The sequence below is a fragment of the Bufo gargarizans genome, chromosome 9, assembly GCF_014858855.1.
Source record: "Bufo gargarizans isolate SCDJY-AF-19 chromosome 9, ASM1485885v1, whole genome shotgun sequence".
Classification (NCBI taxonomy): Eukaryota; Metazoa; Chordata; class Amphibia; order Anura; family Bufonidae; genus Bufo; species Bufo gargarizans.
This window is the reverse complement of record NC_058088.1, coordinates 177728192-177746360: the sequence shown is the minus strand read 5'-3', so window position 1 is coordinate 177746360 and position 18169 is coordinate 177728192. Positions and strand designations below refer to the sequence as shown.

The window sequence follows — 18169 nt, the reverse complement described above, 5'->3', positions numbered from 1 at the left end:
GCTGAGGACACAAAGAGGAGTGGTGCGACTGCAGCGACGAATGACAAAAATGTAACCGTTCATAAATGACGGCGTGGCGACATCTACTTACATTCTTCACTTCCCTCTTCTTCCTCGTGATCTTCTTCAGCTGGGACCTGCAGGACAGACACGTGTGCATTCAGGAAGAGGAAAGGTTCTCTTCAGAAGGGTTGTTTGGGATTAGAAACAGCGCCTCTCTTGTCCATGGGCTGGGTCTGGTACTGCAGCTCGGTCCTATGCAAATGGGTCTGAGCTGCAATATCAAGCACCGCCTATGGGCAAAACCGCCACATGTTTTGTAAGGAAGCAGCCATGTTTTATTTAATCCCATAGAATTTACTAAATTACCAGTGATCTGTACAATAATATAAGGTATATTTCTATATGGTTTGCAAACCTTTAATACACCTAAATTATTGTATTATTTTTATAATATATTGTATAATAAATATATATTTATATATATATAGTATAATTTTTATATAGGATGTAAATGCAAGCCTTACCTTGGCTGAGATATCTTCTTTCTTCCCTGACTTCTTGCCTCCCCTGGAAGTAATTACAAATGGAGGGGTTGTTAAAAATCTACTGACCAGCCGAATAGCTCATGTATATGACTTTCCCGCTCATGCCAGGTCTAAAAAAAAGGGGGCGTGGCATGGGCGGGGATCGGCCAGCAGGCCCGTCTCATTCATCATTTTCTACGCCTGGTTTAGGCGTAGAAAATGGTCTACATGTAAGACAGCAAGGAAGCTGTGTTACATTTAGAATCGGCGGTGGACATGCCAAAGTTATTTAGAGGCTGGCGCCTCTTCCTAACTTCGGAAATCCACCGCCAGGGCAGGGGCTTCTAAAGACCGGCGTCTACAACGTTGGTCTTAATAAATGTGGTCCTATATGCATCGTGCATATATATAGCGAGATCTCCAGTAACCGCCAATGAAATTACTCCCTTTATTCTAACATGCACTGAAGGAATAGAAACTGTCATTTCATAGGCTGCTTATGGTAACACTACAATTTACTACACCAGTGCTCGTAAGCCGACCGGACTCTGTTTGGAGGTCTAGTCGTTTGACGTTATTCTCACTTCTTATCTTTGCTGTTAATATTGTCTCCATCAGCCAGATTGTCCACAGCGATAGCTAAGAAGACATTCAGTAATATATCTGTGCAGAAATGTCAAGGACGTATCTACCGGTATATGGTCTACAAGAAATCCTCTCCTAACACCAGGTATTCCCCCACATCCTCGCATAATATTAAGCTTAAAGGGGTTTTCCACTTTGTGGCAGCGGGCTCACTGCCCATAATTCTCACTTCACAGATCTCCAGCAGCTCCCATTCTGATGCTGCTCGGGTCTCTGCGCGTCTCTACTTCCTGCTCCTGCCTTGACACACAGGAAATGACCCCTCAGCCAATCACTGGCTGAGGCGGGTCACTGCTGCATCCAGTGATTGGCTGAGTGATAATTTCCTGTGTGTTGAGACGGGACCAGGAAGTAGAGACGTGCAGAGACCCGAGCAGCTACAGAACAGGAGCAGCAGGGGATTGGTGAGGTGAGTATCGGTTCTTGTACCCCCACCAACTTGGACAACCCCTTTAGTCTAAATCTTTAAAGACGCCAACTTGAATAAAAGCACCCTGAAACTGCGGCTTTGTTCTGTGCTGAAAGGCGCCCATAAGCCTCGCTGTCACATGTAAAGACATCAGTATTATAAATGACATATAGAAAAGTAGGGGCCCTGTTATGGATTTTGCACTGGTGCCCAGGAGCTTAAAGGGGTTTTCCCAGTGTTTTATATTGATTGATGACCTACCTTCAGGATAGGTCCTCTGTATCTAGTCAGTGGGAGGCCGACACCCAGGACCCTCTGCGGATCGGCAGTTTGAAGAGGCCGACCTTTGTATAGCGCCATCCATTGTATAGTGGCTAAGCTTGGTATTGTTGCTCAGCCCCATTCACTTGAATGGGACTGAGCTGCGCCTAGGCCACGTGACTGATGAACGTGACATAACTGGCCTAGGGCAAGCTGCAAGGAGGCCATGGCGTGGACTGAGGTGCGGGGCAATCTGTGAGGAGGCCACGTCGATCACTGGGGCGCAAACAGATGGGGCACCGGGAATCTGACACTTGGACAACCCCCTTAAAATGACACCTCTGAAGCCAGTTGGTAGGTAGACATTTCCCTGTAGCTACTGGTATTTGATAATTGGTTCCCCACTATGGTACTTGATAGATTCGAGACCAATTTGCACTATATAGGATTGTTTGGCCAATGTCCACCATCATGGATGATTTAGACTGCTTTCTCTTAATTACCAGCAACTAATTTCCTTTCATGCAAACACCTTGACTGGCTACCAGCACTTTTCATCTACTGGTCCTAATTTGGCCGATTCAGTCAATTGGACGGAACCGAATACACGTGGCTCCGTTTTTTGGTGCTTGTAATGTACATACAGCAGTCCAGGGCTCCGTGTTGCATCAAGGCCCCCAAACCTAAGCCCTACATGAGTAGACCACCTCCATAATGGAGGCTTTTGGGGCAAAGTGAACAGATCATAGTATAAACTTTTTACAGAAATCGCCGAAAAAAAAAACCAGGAGGGTGATGACTGTGCCCATAATTTAAATGCTATATGAAGGTGAGAAATTATAGGATACAATTTCCACATATAAAGAGGATGATAAAATACACGCAGACCAGCATCCCTGGAAAGAATGGGCCACCGTACGCCATGATCCCATCATACATCACTGCGTTCCAGTCTTCACCGGTCAGGATCTAAAGCGAGAAAATGATGAAGACAACTGATTAGACATCAACCTAAACATATGCACTACCAAAATAGGTTTTTCTGGCTGGGATTTTGATTTCGGGGGCCTATCCTTAGGAGGGTCAGACACGTTCCCTGGCCCAGCTGATCGGTGGGTATGTTGGGAGCAGGACCTCCAATGATATGATATTTTGGGCCCGTCCTGGGTAAGATATCGATATCACCATCCCAGAACAGCCCTCACCTGGAATACAGTGAGCAGTGCCTGTGGGAAGGTATCAAAAGTACTTCTTTTGGTTTGGGTCTCATCAAAGTTGAACTTTCCACCAAAAAGTTGCATCCCAAGCAAGGAGAAGATGATGATGAAGAGGAAGAGAAGCAGCAGTAAAGAAGCAATGGACTTCATGGAGTTCAGCAGTGAGGCGACCAGGTTACTTAACGATGCCCAGTGTCTGGAGGTCGTGGAGGAAGAGAGAGAGGGGACACGATGAATGACAGGGCATTATATCGTATAACATCACTATCATCACCATCATCCATGGGGTCACAGAAGAGATGAAAAAATATGAATCTTCCACAATATAAATATTTTCGGGACACACGGGACAATACCTATCACCTGCACATAAGGGCCCATTCACACAACCGTATTTTCGGTTTGCATCCGAACCACATATTTAGCGGATCAGATGCGGACCCATTAATTTCAATGGGACCACAAAAGATGCGGACAGAGCACCATGTGAAAAAGATAGAACATGTCCTATTCCTGCCTGTATATGCAGACAAAAATAGGCATTTCCCTAACACAGGGGGGAATGCGCGGGACCGCAAAATGTGGATCGCACACAGCCGGTATCTATGTTTTGCGGATCTCAAAACGGATACAGTCGTGTGAATAGACCCTAAGACAAACACTGAGACATGGAGCAGCATGCAACCCGTTTTATTAGTAGGATGCAATGACAAAACTCCTGATTGATGTGAAAAATGAAAATCAGACATCATATAGTATAGGACATTCTCTTTCTAACAAAGCTAGAACCAGCCCGGTACCTCACATGGATCCAGAGATCTCCTCATTCATTGCGCTCTAATTGCTCTGCTAGATTTTATCCAAGCTGAGGGGGTATGTCCTTTCTGCTGTAGCTCTCTACCTATCACAGCTCAGGGGGTATGTCCTTTCTGCTGTAGCTATCTCCCTATCACAGCTCAGGGGGTATGTACTTTCTGCTGTAGCTATCTCCCTATCACAGATCAGGGGGTATGTCCTTTCTGCTGTAGCTCTCTCCCTATCACAGCTCAGGGGGTATGTCCTTTCTGCTGTAGCTCTCTCCCTATCACAGCTCAGGGGGTATGTCCTTTCTGCTGTAGCTATCTCCCTATCACAGCTCAGGGGGTATGTACTTTCTGCTGTAGCTCTTTCCCTATCACAGCTCAGGGGGTATGTACTTTCTGCTGTAGCTCTCTCTCTCTCTATCACAGCTCAAGGAGTATGTCATTTCTGCTGCAGTTTTCTCCCTATCATAGATCAGGAGTTGTGTCCTTTTTGTAGCAGCTCTCTCCCTATCACAGCTTGCGGGTCTATCCTTTCTGCAGCAGCTCTCTCCCTTTCACAGCTCAGGGGGCATGTCCTTTCTGCTATAGCTCTCTCCCTATCACAGCTCAGGGAGTATGTGTTTTCTGCTGCAGCTCTCTCCCTATCACAGATCAGGGGGTATGTCCTTTCTGCTGCAGCTCTCTCCCTATCACAGCTCAGGAGATGTGTCTTTTTTGCTGCAGCTCTCTCCCTATCACAGCTTGGGGTGCATTCTTTCTTCAGCATCTATCTTCCTATCACAGCTCAGGGGGAATGTCCTTTCTGCTGTAGCTTTCGCCCTATCACAGCTCAAAGAGTATGTCCTTTCTGCTGCAGCACTCTCCCTATACAGCGCAGGAGATGATTCCTTTTTGCAGCAGCTCTTTCCCTATTACATATAACATCTTGGGGTGCATTCTTTCTGCAGCAGCTGTCTCCTTATCACAGCTCAGGGTGTATGTCCTTTCTGCTGCAGCACTCTCCCTATCACAGCTCAGGGGGTATGTCCTTTCTGCTGTAGCTCTTTCCCTATCACAGTTCAGGGGGTATGTCCTTTCTGCTGTAGCTCTCTCCTTATCACAGCTCAGGGGCATGTCCTCTCTGCTGTAGATCTTTCCCTATAACAGCTCAGGGAGTATGGTCTTTCTGCTGCAGCTATCTCCCTATCACAGCTCAGGAGGCGTGTCCTTTTTGCAGCAGCTATCTCCCTATCACAGCTTGGGGTGCATCCTTTCTGCAGCAGCTCTCTCCCTACCATAGCTCAGGGGCACGTCCTTTCTACAGCTGCCCTCTCCCTTTAATTGGCACAGCTTCTAACAGCAGATATGGCTGGTGGCAGTTAAACTATGGAACTAACCATGTGCGACCACCTAAGTAGGTGGAAGTGCACATCACTATATAGATTAAACACCAGGAGGCGCCCTTATAATGAAGTAAAGAGAACATCTGACACCTGGACCATTTATGTAACATAAAGTAAATTACAAACTTAACTAGTTTTTTTATGCCGAATTTAATTAAAATTACATTTAATGGTGCACAACCCCTTTAAGGTCCCATATGGTTTTAAAAAATTAGTCTACTCGTACATCTTGTGCCCTCTACAGGCTTTCCTTGAGTGCCCCCTCTTATCCCCACAGCACTGTATGCTTCAAATTAGCTTATAAATACTCATAATTTACGTACACGGTTCAGTGTATTCATGTAAAAATTTTCCTTTGGTGGGCGCCATTCCCCCAGGGGTGCTCAAAGGCACAAGCCTTGTGTGCCTATGGGCAACGTTCGTCCTACTTACCTATCTACTGTGTATATTAAACCCTTGGACACATAGGGGACAACCTATCTGCAATCATTATCACTCACTTCGTTCAGTTCCAGCGCCGTATCTCATTTGGCTCCTGCTGATGGCTACAAGGAATCCAAACACTTCCTCCACTGCTCCTGATCTCAGCCATGGCCACTGATTCCAGACCACAGCTCTACCTCCCTCCTCAGCCAGCAGCGTTGAATTGCCAGGCAACTGGCGCCCATTTATGCCGTCAGGGAGAATTGGTCTATAACGTGTTGCTTCCTGATTAAGTTTTAGCCCATACTGGCTCTTGTTCGCATGTTTCTTTTATTGTATTTGCCTCCTGAATTTGTTCCTGACCCTGGCCTTGTCCCTGGCTATGCCACTGCCATGTCATTTCAACTGTCTGCCTGGTTCCTTTTGTTCTGCTTCTGATTGCCTTCTGAATTTGTTCCTGGCCTTGTCCCTGGCTACGCCACTGCCATGTCCTTTAGACTGTCTGCCTGGTTCCTTTTGGTCTACTGCTGACTGCCTTCTGAATTTGTTCCTGACCATGTTCTTGTCCCTGGCTACACCGCTGCCATGTCCTTTAGACTGTCTTCCTGGTTCCTTTTGTTCCACTGCTGATTGCCTTCTGAACTTGTTCCTGACCCTGGCCTTGTCACTGGCTACACCACTGTCATGTCCTTTAGACCAGTGTTTCCCAACCAGTGTGCCTCCAGCTGTTACAAAACTACAACTCCCAGCATGCCCGCACAGCCAAATGCTGTCCAGGCATGCTGGGAGTTGTAGTTTTGCAACAGCTGGAGGCACACGGGTTGGGAAACACTGCTTTAGACTGTCTGCCTGGTTCCTTTTGTTCTACTGCTGATTGCCTTCTGAATTTGTTCCTGACCCTGTTCTTGTCCCTGGCTACACCACAGCCATGTCATTTAGACTGTCTGCCTGGTTCCTTTTGTTCTACTGCTGATTTCCTTCTGAACTTGTTCCTGACCCTGGCCTTGTCACTGGCTATGCCACTGCCATGTCCTTTAGACTGTCTGCCTGGTTCCTTTTGTTCTACTGCTGATTGCCTTCTGAATTTGTTCCTGACCCTGGCCTTGTTCTGGCTATGCCACTGCCATGTCCTTTAGACTGTCTGCCTGGTTCCTTTTGTTCTACTGCTGATTGCCTTCTGAATTTGTTCCTGACCCTGGCCTTGTTCTGGCTATGCCACTGCCATGTCCTTTGGACTGTCTGCCTGGTTCCTTTTGCTGACTCAACATCTGGCTTCCTCCTCTCCGTGTCCTGCTTGTCTGTCCTATTTCCAGACTCCTTGAATGCATTAATTATATACTAATGCAGGAGCATGAATTACAGCTAAAACTAGGCACCATTCAGAAGACTGGAAAGCTGCCTTCTGCAATTCCTATATTCTGCTACATTATTGCTATTACACTGAAAGAGAAGAAGAAGAAATGAGACTAGGACGAGAAGCTTGGGGACATGATCAAACCTCTGACAGGCTCGCCAATAACGTACAATATGTCTCTCTCTACAAATGTATCTGCAGGATTTCTGTGAAACACAATTTAAAGATGCACCTCTGAATGGTATAAGCCTCTCAATTAATGCTTCATAGAACCAGACCGCACAAAGGAACGAGAGAGCTGATCTCAGGATGAAAGTGTCCTGATGTACGGCACCCACTGTTCTCTTCAGGCGGACATGACACAATGAAAACTGTGAAAGTTGCTATTTAAGGAGGACAGCGGGTGCGATATGAATCTCTGGATGAACTCAGCATGTTTAATGATTCACTCTTGCATGTCTTGTACATCACTTATATTATAATTTTGGATGGTGGTTTTAAAGATTGTTTAATCACTGTTATACTAATATTCTGAGTCTCTCCTATTATAGATATTTATGTCACAGCTAAGGCTCTGTTCACCTACACTGGAGGTATACATTGCAAGAATATCCCGACATATACCTCCGCCAGAAGGTTGCACCATATAGGCATACAGTGGGGTACATTATCCAACTGTAATGGCATTTATCATGTAGGCAGAGTTAATACAAGACACTTACTAATGTATTGTGATTGTCCATATTGCCTCCTTTGCTGGCTGGATTCGTTTTTCCATCACATTATACGCTGCCTTTATCCAAGGGTTATGGCCACCGCTGTGGCGCAGATATGAGGTGGCCGGGACGGGAGTTAGTGCGCATACGTGCCTATGTGCGCTCCCACAGTCCAGGCCACCAGAGAGGTAGGCGATTTTTCCTATAGTGTGCAAGCACGACAACTGCTGATGGATTGCAGGGTGGTCATAACCGATGCGATGGAAAAATGAATCCAGCCAGCAAAGAAGGCAATATAGACAATCACAATACATTAGTAAGTGCCTCGTATTAGAGTTTTTTTTTTCCTGAGACTTTTAGACTGATGACCTGTCCTCTGGACAGGTCATCTGTATCTGATTGGTGGGGGTCCGACACCCGGGATCCCTGCTGATTGGCGCTGTGCCTGGCGAGCTGAGAGGAGGTCACGGCGCTACTGCGAAAGCCGATGCCTTCTCAAACAGCTGATCCAGAGGATAGGTCATCAGTATTAAAATCTCTGAAAACCCCTTTAACTTTTTCTATATGATATACGCGATTTGCTGAAGTGAGACAACCCCTTGAAGCTGGCCACAGACATAAGAACTTTACTGATAGATCTAACTTATTTTATTAACATCGGCTCTTTTATGTACTACTATAGACATCAAATTGTCAGCAGCTCTCACCACACATGGCCATTCACATGTCACGGCTGAGGATGGGGAAAACCCTTAGCTGTGCGATACCAGAAGATGTAACGCGTTGCTTGACCAGGACGACAGTATTAGGGAGCAGGTCACCTCCTATCGCGTCCCTAAACTGACCCTGACTCCTATCCATATGAGTCAACCCTGAAGGTGGGAGGACTCATACACCGGATGCCTAGGGGTCCCTACTAGCCCTCAGGATTGCCCTGGAACAAGGAGCAGGGTAAGACGACCTGTTCTTTCTGGACACGAATGAACAGGAGTCTCACTGGCCAAGCTGCAGGGAAAGGAACATAAACAGCCTATGGATATGGCAGGAGGCTGAAAAGCACTTCCACATCTACCTGCCACAGACACTCAGACTGGATCCCATGCAAGACAGCAAGTGTCCACACCCAAACACAAATGGACACAGCACACACACAAACACACAGGAAACCAGATCCATAGGTGCATAACATAATGAAGGAAAACATCAAATGGACATCAACATCAACTAAAGAGTCACAGATAGTTTATGACCACAAGGGTGGCCCCCACTGGCAGATGGAATGCACAAGAGGCTGCTCCAGCTAAGCATGGCTGAAGCAACCCACTGAGACATGCCAAACACAGAGGCTTTATAGGCCTAAGAGGCCACACCCACACAGACACACCCAGTGTCTCACACACACAGAAAGGGAGTTAACCCTTCCACCACCAGGGAAGGGAAAACACCACTTAAAGGGGAAGTGCACACAATAACATCAAACCAAGTGCACACATACACACATGCCAAACGGAACCGCATGCACAACATAGCAAGCTGCCACGATACAGCACAGACTGCTATGCTGCCACACACATACTGTTGCCAGCGGCAACCACAGGTGAGGCAAATACCACAGCCCTCACCTGTGATTGACAACCAAACCAAAGACCGCTGACAACCGCATGCGGTTCAGGAGTCACGACCATAACCATGGCCGTGACATCACATTGGATAAATATTGGCAGAACCTGTCAATTTCGGTGAGATTGGCCCAACCATCTGCTGTGTATGGGGGACTCTCGACTCTCCTCCAACGACAGATATCAGGGGAGTTGGATTTCAATCTGGCAGAGGCTTTCTTCCCTCTCTCCGCTCAGGATGCATATGCATGCTTAACCGGGTGTTTGTGGGTGTGCGGAGGGCCAGGACAGACAGGCATTGCCCGAATAACACTGTGTAATGTGCATAGCCGAGCTTAGCTTGACATGCGCGTGGTCTACAGATACACATCTCATGTGTGTCGCATCATCTTAAAGGGAACCTGCCATGTTGAAAATGCAGCTGGGAGCGTGTTACAAACCAGTGGGAGCCGAGTAGATTGATAGTTTTGTGGGAAACGATTCAGTATAACTTGATATTTATTGATCTAAGCTAGGCTCGGCTATGCACATTACACAGTGTTCTTCGGGCAATGGCTGTCTGTCCTGGCCCTCCGCACACCCACAAACACCCGGCCGAGCATGCATATGCATCCTTAGCGGAGAGAGGGAAGAAAGCCTCTGCCAGATTGAAATCCCTCTGCTCTTTCTATGATTAGACATTCAATGGGAAGTCCCATCAGTGACTGACAGATATCTCTGTGCAAAAATCATGCATGAAAGGCTGTCAATCACTGAGTAGGACCGCCCACTGGACTCCTACGCCAAAAACTATATAGTTATACAGAATATTTTCCTATAAACTATATATCAGTCTGCTCAGCTCCTCCTGCTCTATGATATGCAGCTCTCAGATTGGACTGCATTATGAACAAGACTGGTTTCTTTTAGGCAGGGAGCTGTTCTCCTTAAAGAGACCAACTATGTATGGAGATGTATTGGCAATGCTCCATGGGAAAATAATATGCAAAAGAGGTTTGTCCCAAGAGGACTGTAGTTAAAGGGAACATGTCACCGGGATTTTGTGTATAGAGCTGAGGACATGGGTTGCTAGATCGCCGCTAGCACATCCAGAATACCCAGTCCCTATAGCTCTGTGTGCTTTTATTGTGTAAAAAAAAACGATTTAATACATATGCAAATTAACCTGAGATGAGTCCTGCGCCTGACTAATCTCATATACAGGACACATCTCAGGTTAATTTGCATATGTATCAAATCGTTTTTGTTACACAATAAAAGCACACAGAGCTATGGGGACTGGGTATTGCGGATGTGCTAGCGGCCATCTAGCAACCAATGTCCTCGGCTCTATACACAAAATCCCGGTGACAGGTTCCCTTTAAAAAGTTGGAGCCACTTCCACAAGGTGATGCTAGCGAGATGGTTCTCTTTTCTTGGGAAGATACCTCTTTGGTTTCTTTTAAAGGGGTTATCCATTCTCTAAAATGCCCATCCATATGCTCGGGCCCCTCACACACAATGTACTTACCTGGCTCCCCGGCACTTGCGTCGCTCCTGGTCCCCGCTGCTCCTCCCAGTGCGAGGATGAAAACATCAGGCATTGGGGGGGTGGCAGCCAATGACGGGGACAAGCCTCCCTAGCGTCACCCGCAATGCTAGGGAAGCTTGTCCCCGTCACCACCTGCCATTGGCTGACCCCCAACACCGGATGTTTTCATCTGCGCACAGGGAGAAGCAGCGTTGGCCATGCAGGCTTCAGAAGCGGGATGGGTGCCAGGGAGCCAGGTAAGTACATTGTGTACTTACATTGGGGCCCGGGCATATGGGTTGGATAACCCCTTTAAGGATTGTGTGTGTGTGTGTGTGTGGGGGGGGGGGTCCCTGCAGTCAGACTCCTACTGATCATTTATGAAAACAAACGCCGGTCTCAATAAACCCTATATCTGGCGCCGGCCTCTACATAACTTCGGCACATCCACCGCCAGTCTAAACGTAAGACGGTTTCCTAACTGGCTTACATTTAGACCATTTCTACGCCTAAAACACACATAGAAAATGATGAATATGATAGGCCTGCTGCCCGTCCCCTTCCCCGCCCACTATTTTCGACCTGGCGTGACTGGAGAAAAGTCGCAGATTGCGGCGCAACTAATCGAGGCGTATTTCTGGATAATAAATGACCCCCAGACTCTTAAGAAAAGATGCCTTCCTGCCTTCCTAATGCTAGCTGCAAAGTGCAATCCCTTTAATTGAATTACAGTCCACAAAGACACTCAGACTCGTGTGACCGCACACCTCGTCCTGCTGACCTTGTGACCTTGAAGATCCTCAGCAGCCGCACACAGCGAAGGACAGAAATTCCCAGCGGGGACATGATATGGAACTCAACAAGAACGGTCTCCAGGATGCCACCGCATACGACAAAGCAGTCAAATCGATTGAAGAATGACACAAAATAGGCCTGGAAACCCAGACTGTACAATTTCAGGAGCATTTCCAGAGTGAAGAGAGAAAGCAGCACCTTATTAGCATAGCCTGAAAAATAAGAAGGGTGGTGTAACAATGTCCTTGGTAAAGTTCTGGGGGGGGGGGGGGGGATTATATCTATCCAAGATAATAGGAATCCAAATGGCTGTATGATTTCAACAAAGTATAGTTTGCTGGAACTGGTTTATTCAGACTTTATTTATGGGCTGGATTTTTTTTGGGAATGGTAGGTAAAATTGGTAGAGGGACCTACCATTCCACCCCACTCCAGTACCGCTATTTCCCCTAGCCTAAGTTGTTTTCAGATAGTTACTGGGGAGTCAATAGAGGAATCAAATTGTCAGTCTGGGTCAGAGCTTGGAGGCTGTACAAAGCCTGATCCCCCTGTTTGTTCTGAAGTACCTAGGTGAGGTAACCTTTTTTTTAGTTAGTGCCCAGACGGGCAGGTATTTTATTCATGTATTATTTAGTGCCGTGGTTTCACCCATCTGGATGCAGAAATTGGATGCCTGTGGTGTTTATGAAGGAAATAAACCCTATTTGGACTTTTAACCTTTGATGTCCATTTTATGTGCCACTGCCTAACCCGTCGTCAAGGACAGATCCTTACAGTGGTCGTAGGAATTGGGCAAAGTGAAGGTAAATACATCAAGTCAAAATGTTCCCTACAACTTAATAGTTAAGAAAACAATGAAACCTGCATTGAGCAGTCTGAACTCAATATAATGGGCCAATACACAGGGCAATGATCAGGAATAAACCATTCGCTACCGATCATTGCTCCCTCATGTGCGCTGCATTTACATGCAGCAATCATACCCTCTGCATGGGGATGAACGATCACTACTAGGATCGTTCATCCTCACACAGATTCATTGTTTGACGGCAGCTCATTACTGTGTGTTAACAGGGATGTGATGCTGACGAACAAGGATTTTATATAACGAATAAACAATTGGGTAACCTGACAAACAAGAGTTTTGCTCTTTTTTCGGCACATTTACACGGGGCAGTTATAGGAAACAAGCTTTCGTAGGAGCTCTCGTTCCCCATAACTGGCCCAATCCTCAGCCTGTGTAAAAGGGTCTTAAAGGGGTTGGCCCATCTCATACATTGGTGGCATATCGCTAGGATATGCCACTAATGTCAAATAGGTGCAGGTACCATCTCTAGAATGGGGCCATCAAAGTGACCACGAAAGCGTGGCAGCCCTCCATTGATTTATAGAGGAGTGCTGAAAATAGTTGAGCACCGGCTCAGCTGTTTACGTAACTCCCATAGAGGTGAAAGGAGAGATGGTGGCTCTCGTAGAGTGCTGTCTCCATTCACTTCACTGGGAGCTCTGGAAATAGCCAAGCGCGCCCAACTCTGCTCTTTTCAGAACTTCCATAGAAGTGAATCGAAAGCATCCTGTGCACATTTTCGCTTTGGCGGCCACGTTCTAGAGATAGGTGTGGGTCTCTGAGGTCTCTGAGATTGGTGGCATATCCTAGCGCTATGCCACCAATATATGAGATGGGAAAACCTCTTTAAAGGGGTATTACCATCACAGGCAATGGGGGCATATTGCTAGGGGGCACCTCTGGGACCGGCATCTACGCCGAGAATGGAGCGGGGTCCGGCCACCGCCAAGCACTCTCCCTATACAAGTGAATGGGGGTGCACAGCGCTTGTGCGATCACCTCTACCATTCATTTCTATTGGGCCGACAGAAATATCCGAGCCAGTGCTCGGCTATTTTCAACAGCCCCATAGAAATGAATATAGGGGGGCTGCGCATGCGCAGTGCGCTATCCAGAACGTTCTCAGTGTAGGTTCCAAAGGTGGGACCCGCACCCATCAAACAATGGGGGCATATCCTAGCAATATGTCTGCATTGTCTGTGATAGGGAAAACCTCTTTAAACTATCCAAATTTGATCTATTCATCAAGCCTCCTACCTTGTATCTGGGTCAGCCATTCCGGCTGCCGGTAGTGCTCAGATGCTATGGTCAGCGTGTTAAGAAAAACCAGGATCAGAACCATCCAATAGAAAGTGACAGATTTTACCGCCAGACGACATCTCCTCCTTAACGCTCTGTTCCATCGTCTCAGCTTTCGACTGTCGGAGAACACATATTGTTTATTAAAAGCTGACATATATGAATTTAGAAGCATCTATTTTCTAGCAGATGCCTAAAGTATTTTCATTACAAAAGTGGCAAAAATTGAGGTAAAAGCAGCGCAATTACAAGAAATCTCTCATGGCTGGAATTCTTGTGCTTGTTGCCTTTCCACCATAGGGAAACACTGAGGTCACACAATGGTTGCTGCATCAAAACAGCAATGTGTGAACAAGGTTTAAGCCCAAAAAGGGTGTAATAGCATTGTCATTACTCACCAGCAACCTGTCTGACCCAGCTTGCTCCTGCATAAGCAAATAATAGAAACAGAAGAATTTGTTGTAAATGTATTTGATATCCAGACAGATGATTAATTTGACTAAATATGGCCTCGATCACATTTCCATTTTTCACTGACTTGTGATGTCCGCATTTTCCACGGACAGCAAATGTACCCATTGATTTCTATGTGTTTGTTCACACATCGATACTTTTTTACTGACCGTGAGTGAGCGAAAAAAATCATGGAGACATGAACTACTTTGTTCTGTGATGCGGACCAAACGTGCCCATTATTGTCTATGGGTCTGTGAAAAAACACGGACGCAACATCCATTGTCACTGACTACTAATAGGAGATGATCTGGAAATTAAAGGGGTTGTCCGGGTTCAAAGCTGAACCCGGACATACCCATATCTTCACCCAGGCAGCCCCTCTGACTTGAGCATCGGAGCATGAACTTCTCCAATGCTCTCCTTTTGCCCTGCAGCATTTTCTGGAGTTCAGGTGATGTACCGGGCTCTCCTTTGGGCTGTCAGGCGGAGGCTTCCGCCCAGCAGTGAGCCCGGTGACATCACCGGCATTGATGGGTGAGCTTTGGAGCTGCGGAAGCCTCCGCCCGGCAGTGTGCTATGGTAAATAAAAGAGCCCTTGCCCTGTGCGATCCTGCTCAGGGCAAGGGAGAGCATCGGAGCATGAAATAGTCCGATGTTAACATCAGGGGGGCTGCCTGGGTGAAATTATGGGTATGTCCGGGTTCAGCTCTGAACCCGGACCACCCCTTTAACGAGCAATGTCCATGGAATATAATGGAGGACAAAAAATGGACACATGGACCAAACATGGACATCTTCATGGGTGAAACATGTACCGATTTTTTCACGTACGTGAAATGGACACAGAAATATAAACAAGGCCTATCTGTAAGTACCAAAGACTGAACATGTCTAATTATAGTCCCGTCTCGGTAGTGTTGGGGTAAGGGGGGCTTGTCTTCTACTAGTAATTGGTCAGTGTTGGGCCAGTTTAACACAAGTGTAAGGGTGCATTCACACTAGACTGAATATGTCCAATTATAGACCCTCCTCTGCAGTGTTTGGGGGGGGCTTGTCTTCTACAAGTAATGGGTCAGTGTAGGGCCAATTTCACACATGCATAAGGGTGCTTACACACGACCGTCTGCAAACTGCGGTTCTACAAAATACGGATGTGGTCTGTGTGCGTCCTGCACTTTTCACGGGCCCCACTGAAAAAATGCCCATTTTTGTCTGCAAAACATTGAAGAATAGGACGTGTTCTATCATTTGCGGCTCATCCGATAGAAATGAATGGGTCTGCAGATCGCACAAGGACAGAAAATACGGGTGTGAATTCACGTGTATACCACATAGAAAAGAATGTTTTTTCTATACTTAGAAAGCTAATACATATTACTGGTGTCTTTATAAATCATATATTGTGCCTGTGTATAAAGCAGTAGCATGTCTATTAGCTTTCTAAGCATATGTCAATGTGGTTAGGCTACAGTAGGTAGTGCTCTGCCTTCAGCATACTGATGTCTAGGCCTGTCAATCAAGGGGAGGGGGGAGTGTGCAGAGCACAGGGTGCGTTACAAAGCAGTGCTCAAACAGTTCAGCCCCTCCTCCTGGTGCTCCAATTGCTCATTTGAATCTGAATACAACACAGTTTTCTCTGCAGCTGTTTAGCATACAGACAAAAGAAGGGCATCATTTTAATCAGCATGGTGAGCCCTACCAGGCAGCATGCCTTGTTTAATAGGGTTGATCATGCTGAAAGAACCTCTTTAATGATAGATCATGACTTACATGCACAGGGAGCAGCAGTTTGTATGTTCATCGTCTATATTCTCTGTATTCAGTGATGTCGTCTCGCTTGCAGGAAGGCTGGCTGCAGAAAAATGCAGAACAAACATGTTATTGAGATTTCTTAGTTATATCTATTACCTACTCACTACATCTTTTTACGTGTCAGTCTCTTCTTATAGGCCGCATATATTCTCTTCTTTTCTGAAATGATATCAATGAACCCTGGTACGGATTGGGGAGACATATAAATAAATGTACACTCGTACATATAAAACATCACAGTGGAATAGAAATGTGAATCAGATCGCCAAATACGGTGAAATGCGGTTGTACTGTTTTATTAGATACTGACTTCAGTTCTTAATATGTAATCTGACACATTTAGAGGGCATGTCCACCACTTGTAACACCACTTTACAGTTTACATATAGAAGTAACCTACATAAAACATTAAAGAAGCACTCCGTTTGTTTTTTTATTTTACATATATTACTAACCAACCACCAGAATTCTAGCAGTGTAATTTGTCTCACCCCCGACTCAGTTGCATCCATAGATTTTGAACCTTTGATATTATGGTCATGTGATCTCAAGTCTGACTGCATGCTCTAATGCAGGTATGCTCAACCTGCGGCCCTCCAAAACTACAACTCCCAGCATGCCCGAACAGCCTACAGCTATCAGCCTACAGCAGGGCATTGTGGAAGTTGTAGTTTTACAACAGCTGGAGGGCCGCAGGTTGAGCATACTTGCTCTAATGTGTAAACAGGAACTCGGTCTGACTTCCTGTGAACCACAGAATGACATCATCACCTATCAAATCACTCCTGGCAGCTCTCAGGTTCCTCTCCACCCTCTATGTTCTTCTATAGAGCCCTGTAATCTGTTAAAGATATAATGTCTCCCCTATATGAGTAGGTGAGTGTATACAGTGATTAGCTGCAGTTTTGTAAACCTCCTGACTCACACTGCCTGCCTGTACTATCTGTGTGTGTTGACTCTCCAGTGTAGTTCACCCTCCATGTTCTTCTGTATAGCCTTGTAATCTGTTAAAGATATAATGTCTCCCCTATATGAGTAGGTGAGTGTATACAGTGATTAGCTGCAGTTATATAAACCTCCTGACTCACACTGCCTGCCTGTACTATCTGGGTGTGTTGACTCTCCAGTGTAGTTGTATAGGATGTAGTTTCACACTGGTCTTCCTGCATCCTGCATGGAAGAACTGACAGGGGAGCGAGAGATGACAGGCTGAAGCCGCATCACATAGGAAAACATGGGGACCCTGCGGTGTGAAGGGACAGCAGCTGTGTCACTAATCTGTCATGGCTACCATTATATAGAGCAGTGCAGTGTGGTGAGACTCTGGGCCCTTTGTCTATGCAAAGCCAAGCATGATGGGAAATGTAGGATTCATTAGGAAAACCATAGGAACAAGGAATCAAAATGGCATATCAAACAGGTATATACAGGGCATACCCAATAATAATAATGGCCTGTACTGCACTATATTGGCAAAAAAATCCCGGAGTGCTCTTTTAAATACATAAAGGATATCATACTCATCCTGAGTTGGCCATACAGATGAATGACGGCTGAACATGCCGTTTTGAGCAGGTCTAGATGACCTTCAAATGCGTATAGAGCAGGCATGTCCAAACTGTGGCCCTCCAGCTGTTTCAAAACTACAACTCCCAGCATGCCTGGATAGCTTACAGCTATTAGGGCATGCTGGGAGTTGTAGTTTTGCAACAGCTGGAGGGCCGCAGTTTGGACATGCCTGGTATAGAGGGATCAGGCTGTTGGATTTCAATATGCCCAATCCTTTTGTTCTAAACAGAGATAAGCCCTCTAGGGCTCATGCACACGCACAACTGTATATATTTTACGGTCCGCAAAAAACAGATCTGCAAAAAATACGGATGACGCCACACCCGTGTGCATTTCATATTTTGCGGAACGGAATAGTTGGCCCCAAATAGAACAGTACAATTTAAATGACAAAAATACGTGGTCTCAAAAGGCAGGAAATGCTCAACCCCAAACGCAGCTGTGCATTTATACTCGGGGGAGCAGATACTGCGCTTGTGGTCTTTTGCTAAGGGCGATCCCCATCAAAAAATGCATACAGTGGAG

General features: G+C 46.2%; 1 protein-coding gene across 1 annotated transcript in view; it reads right to left on the bottom strand.

Annotated features, from left to right (window-relative positions):
* Positions 1 to 18169, bottom strand: part of CACNA1F (calcium voltage-gated channel subunit alpha1 F) — a 119313-nt gene that overhangs the window by 58117 nt on the left and 43027 nt on the right. The window contains exons 11-19 of the mRNA XM_044268874.1: positions 16034 to 16115; positions 14206 to 14232; positions 13766 to 13926; positions 11648 to 11873; positions 3048 to 3255; positions 2691 to 2811; positions 1112 to 1190; positions 528 to 570; positions 92 to 137 (exon numbers count right to left, since the gene is read on the bottom strand). Of these exons, the coding sequence (XP_044124809.1) occupies positions 92 to 137; positions 528 to 570; positions 1112 to 1190; positions 2691 to 2811; positions 3048 to 3255; positions 11648 to 11873; positions 13766 to 13926; positions 14206 to 14232; positions 16034 to 16115 (993 nt within the window). The remainder of the gene's footprint in view (positions 1 to 91; positions 138 to 527; positions 571 to 1111; positions 1191 to 2690; positions 2812 to 3047; positions 3256 to 11647; positions 11874 to 13765; positions 13927 to 14205; positions 14233 to 16033; positions 16116 to 18169) is intronic.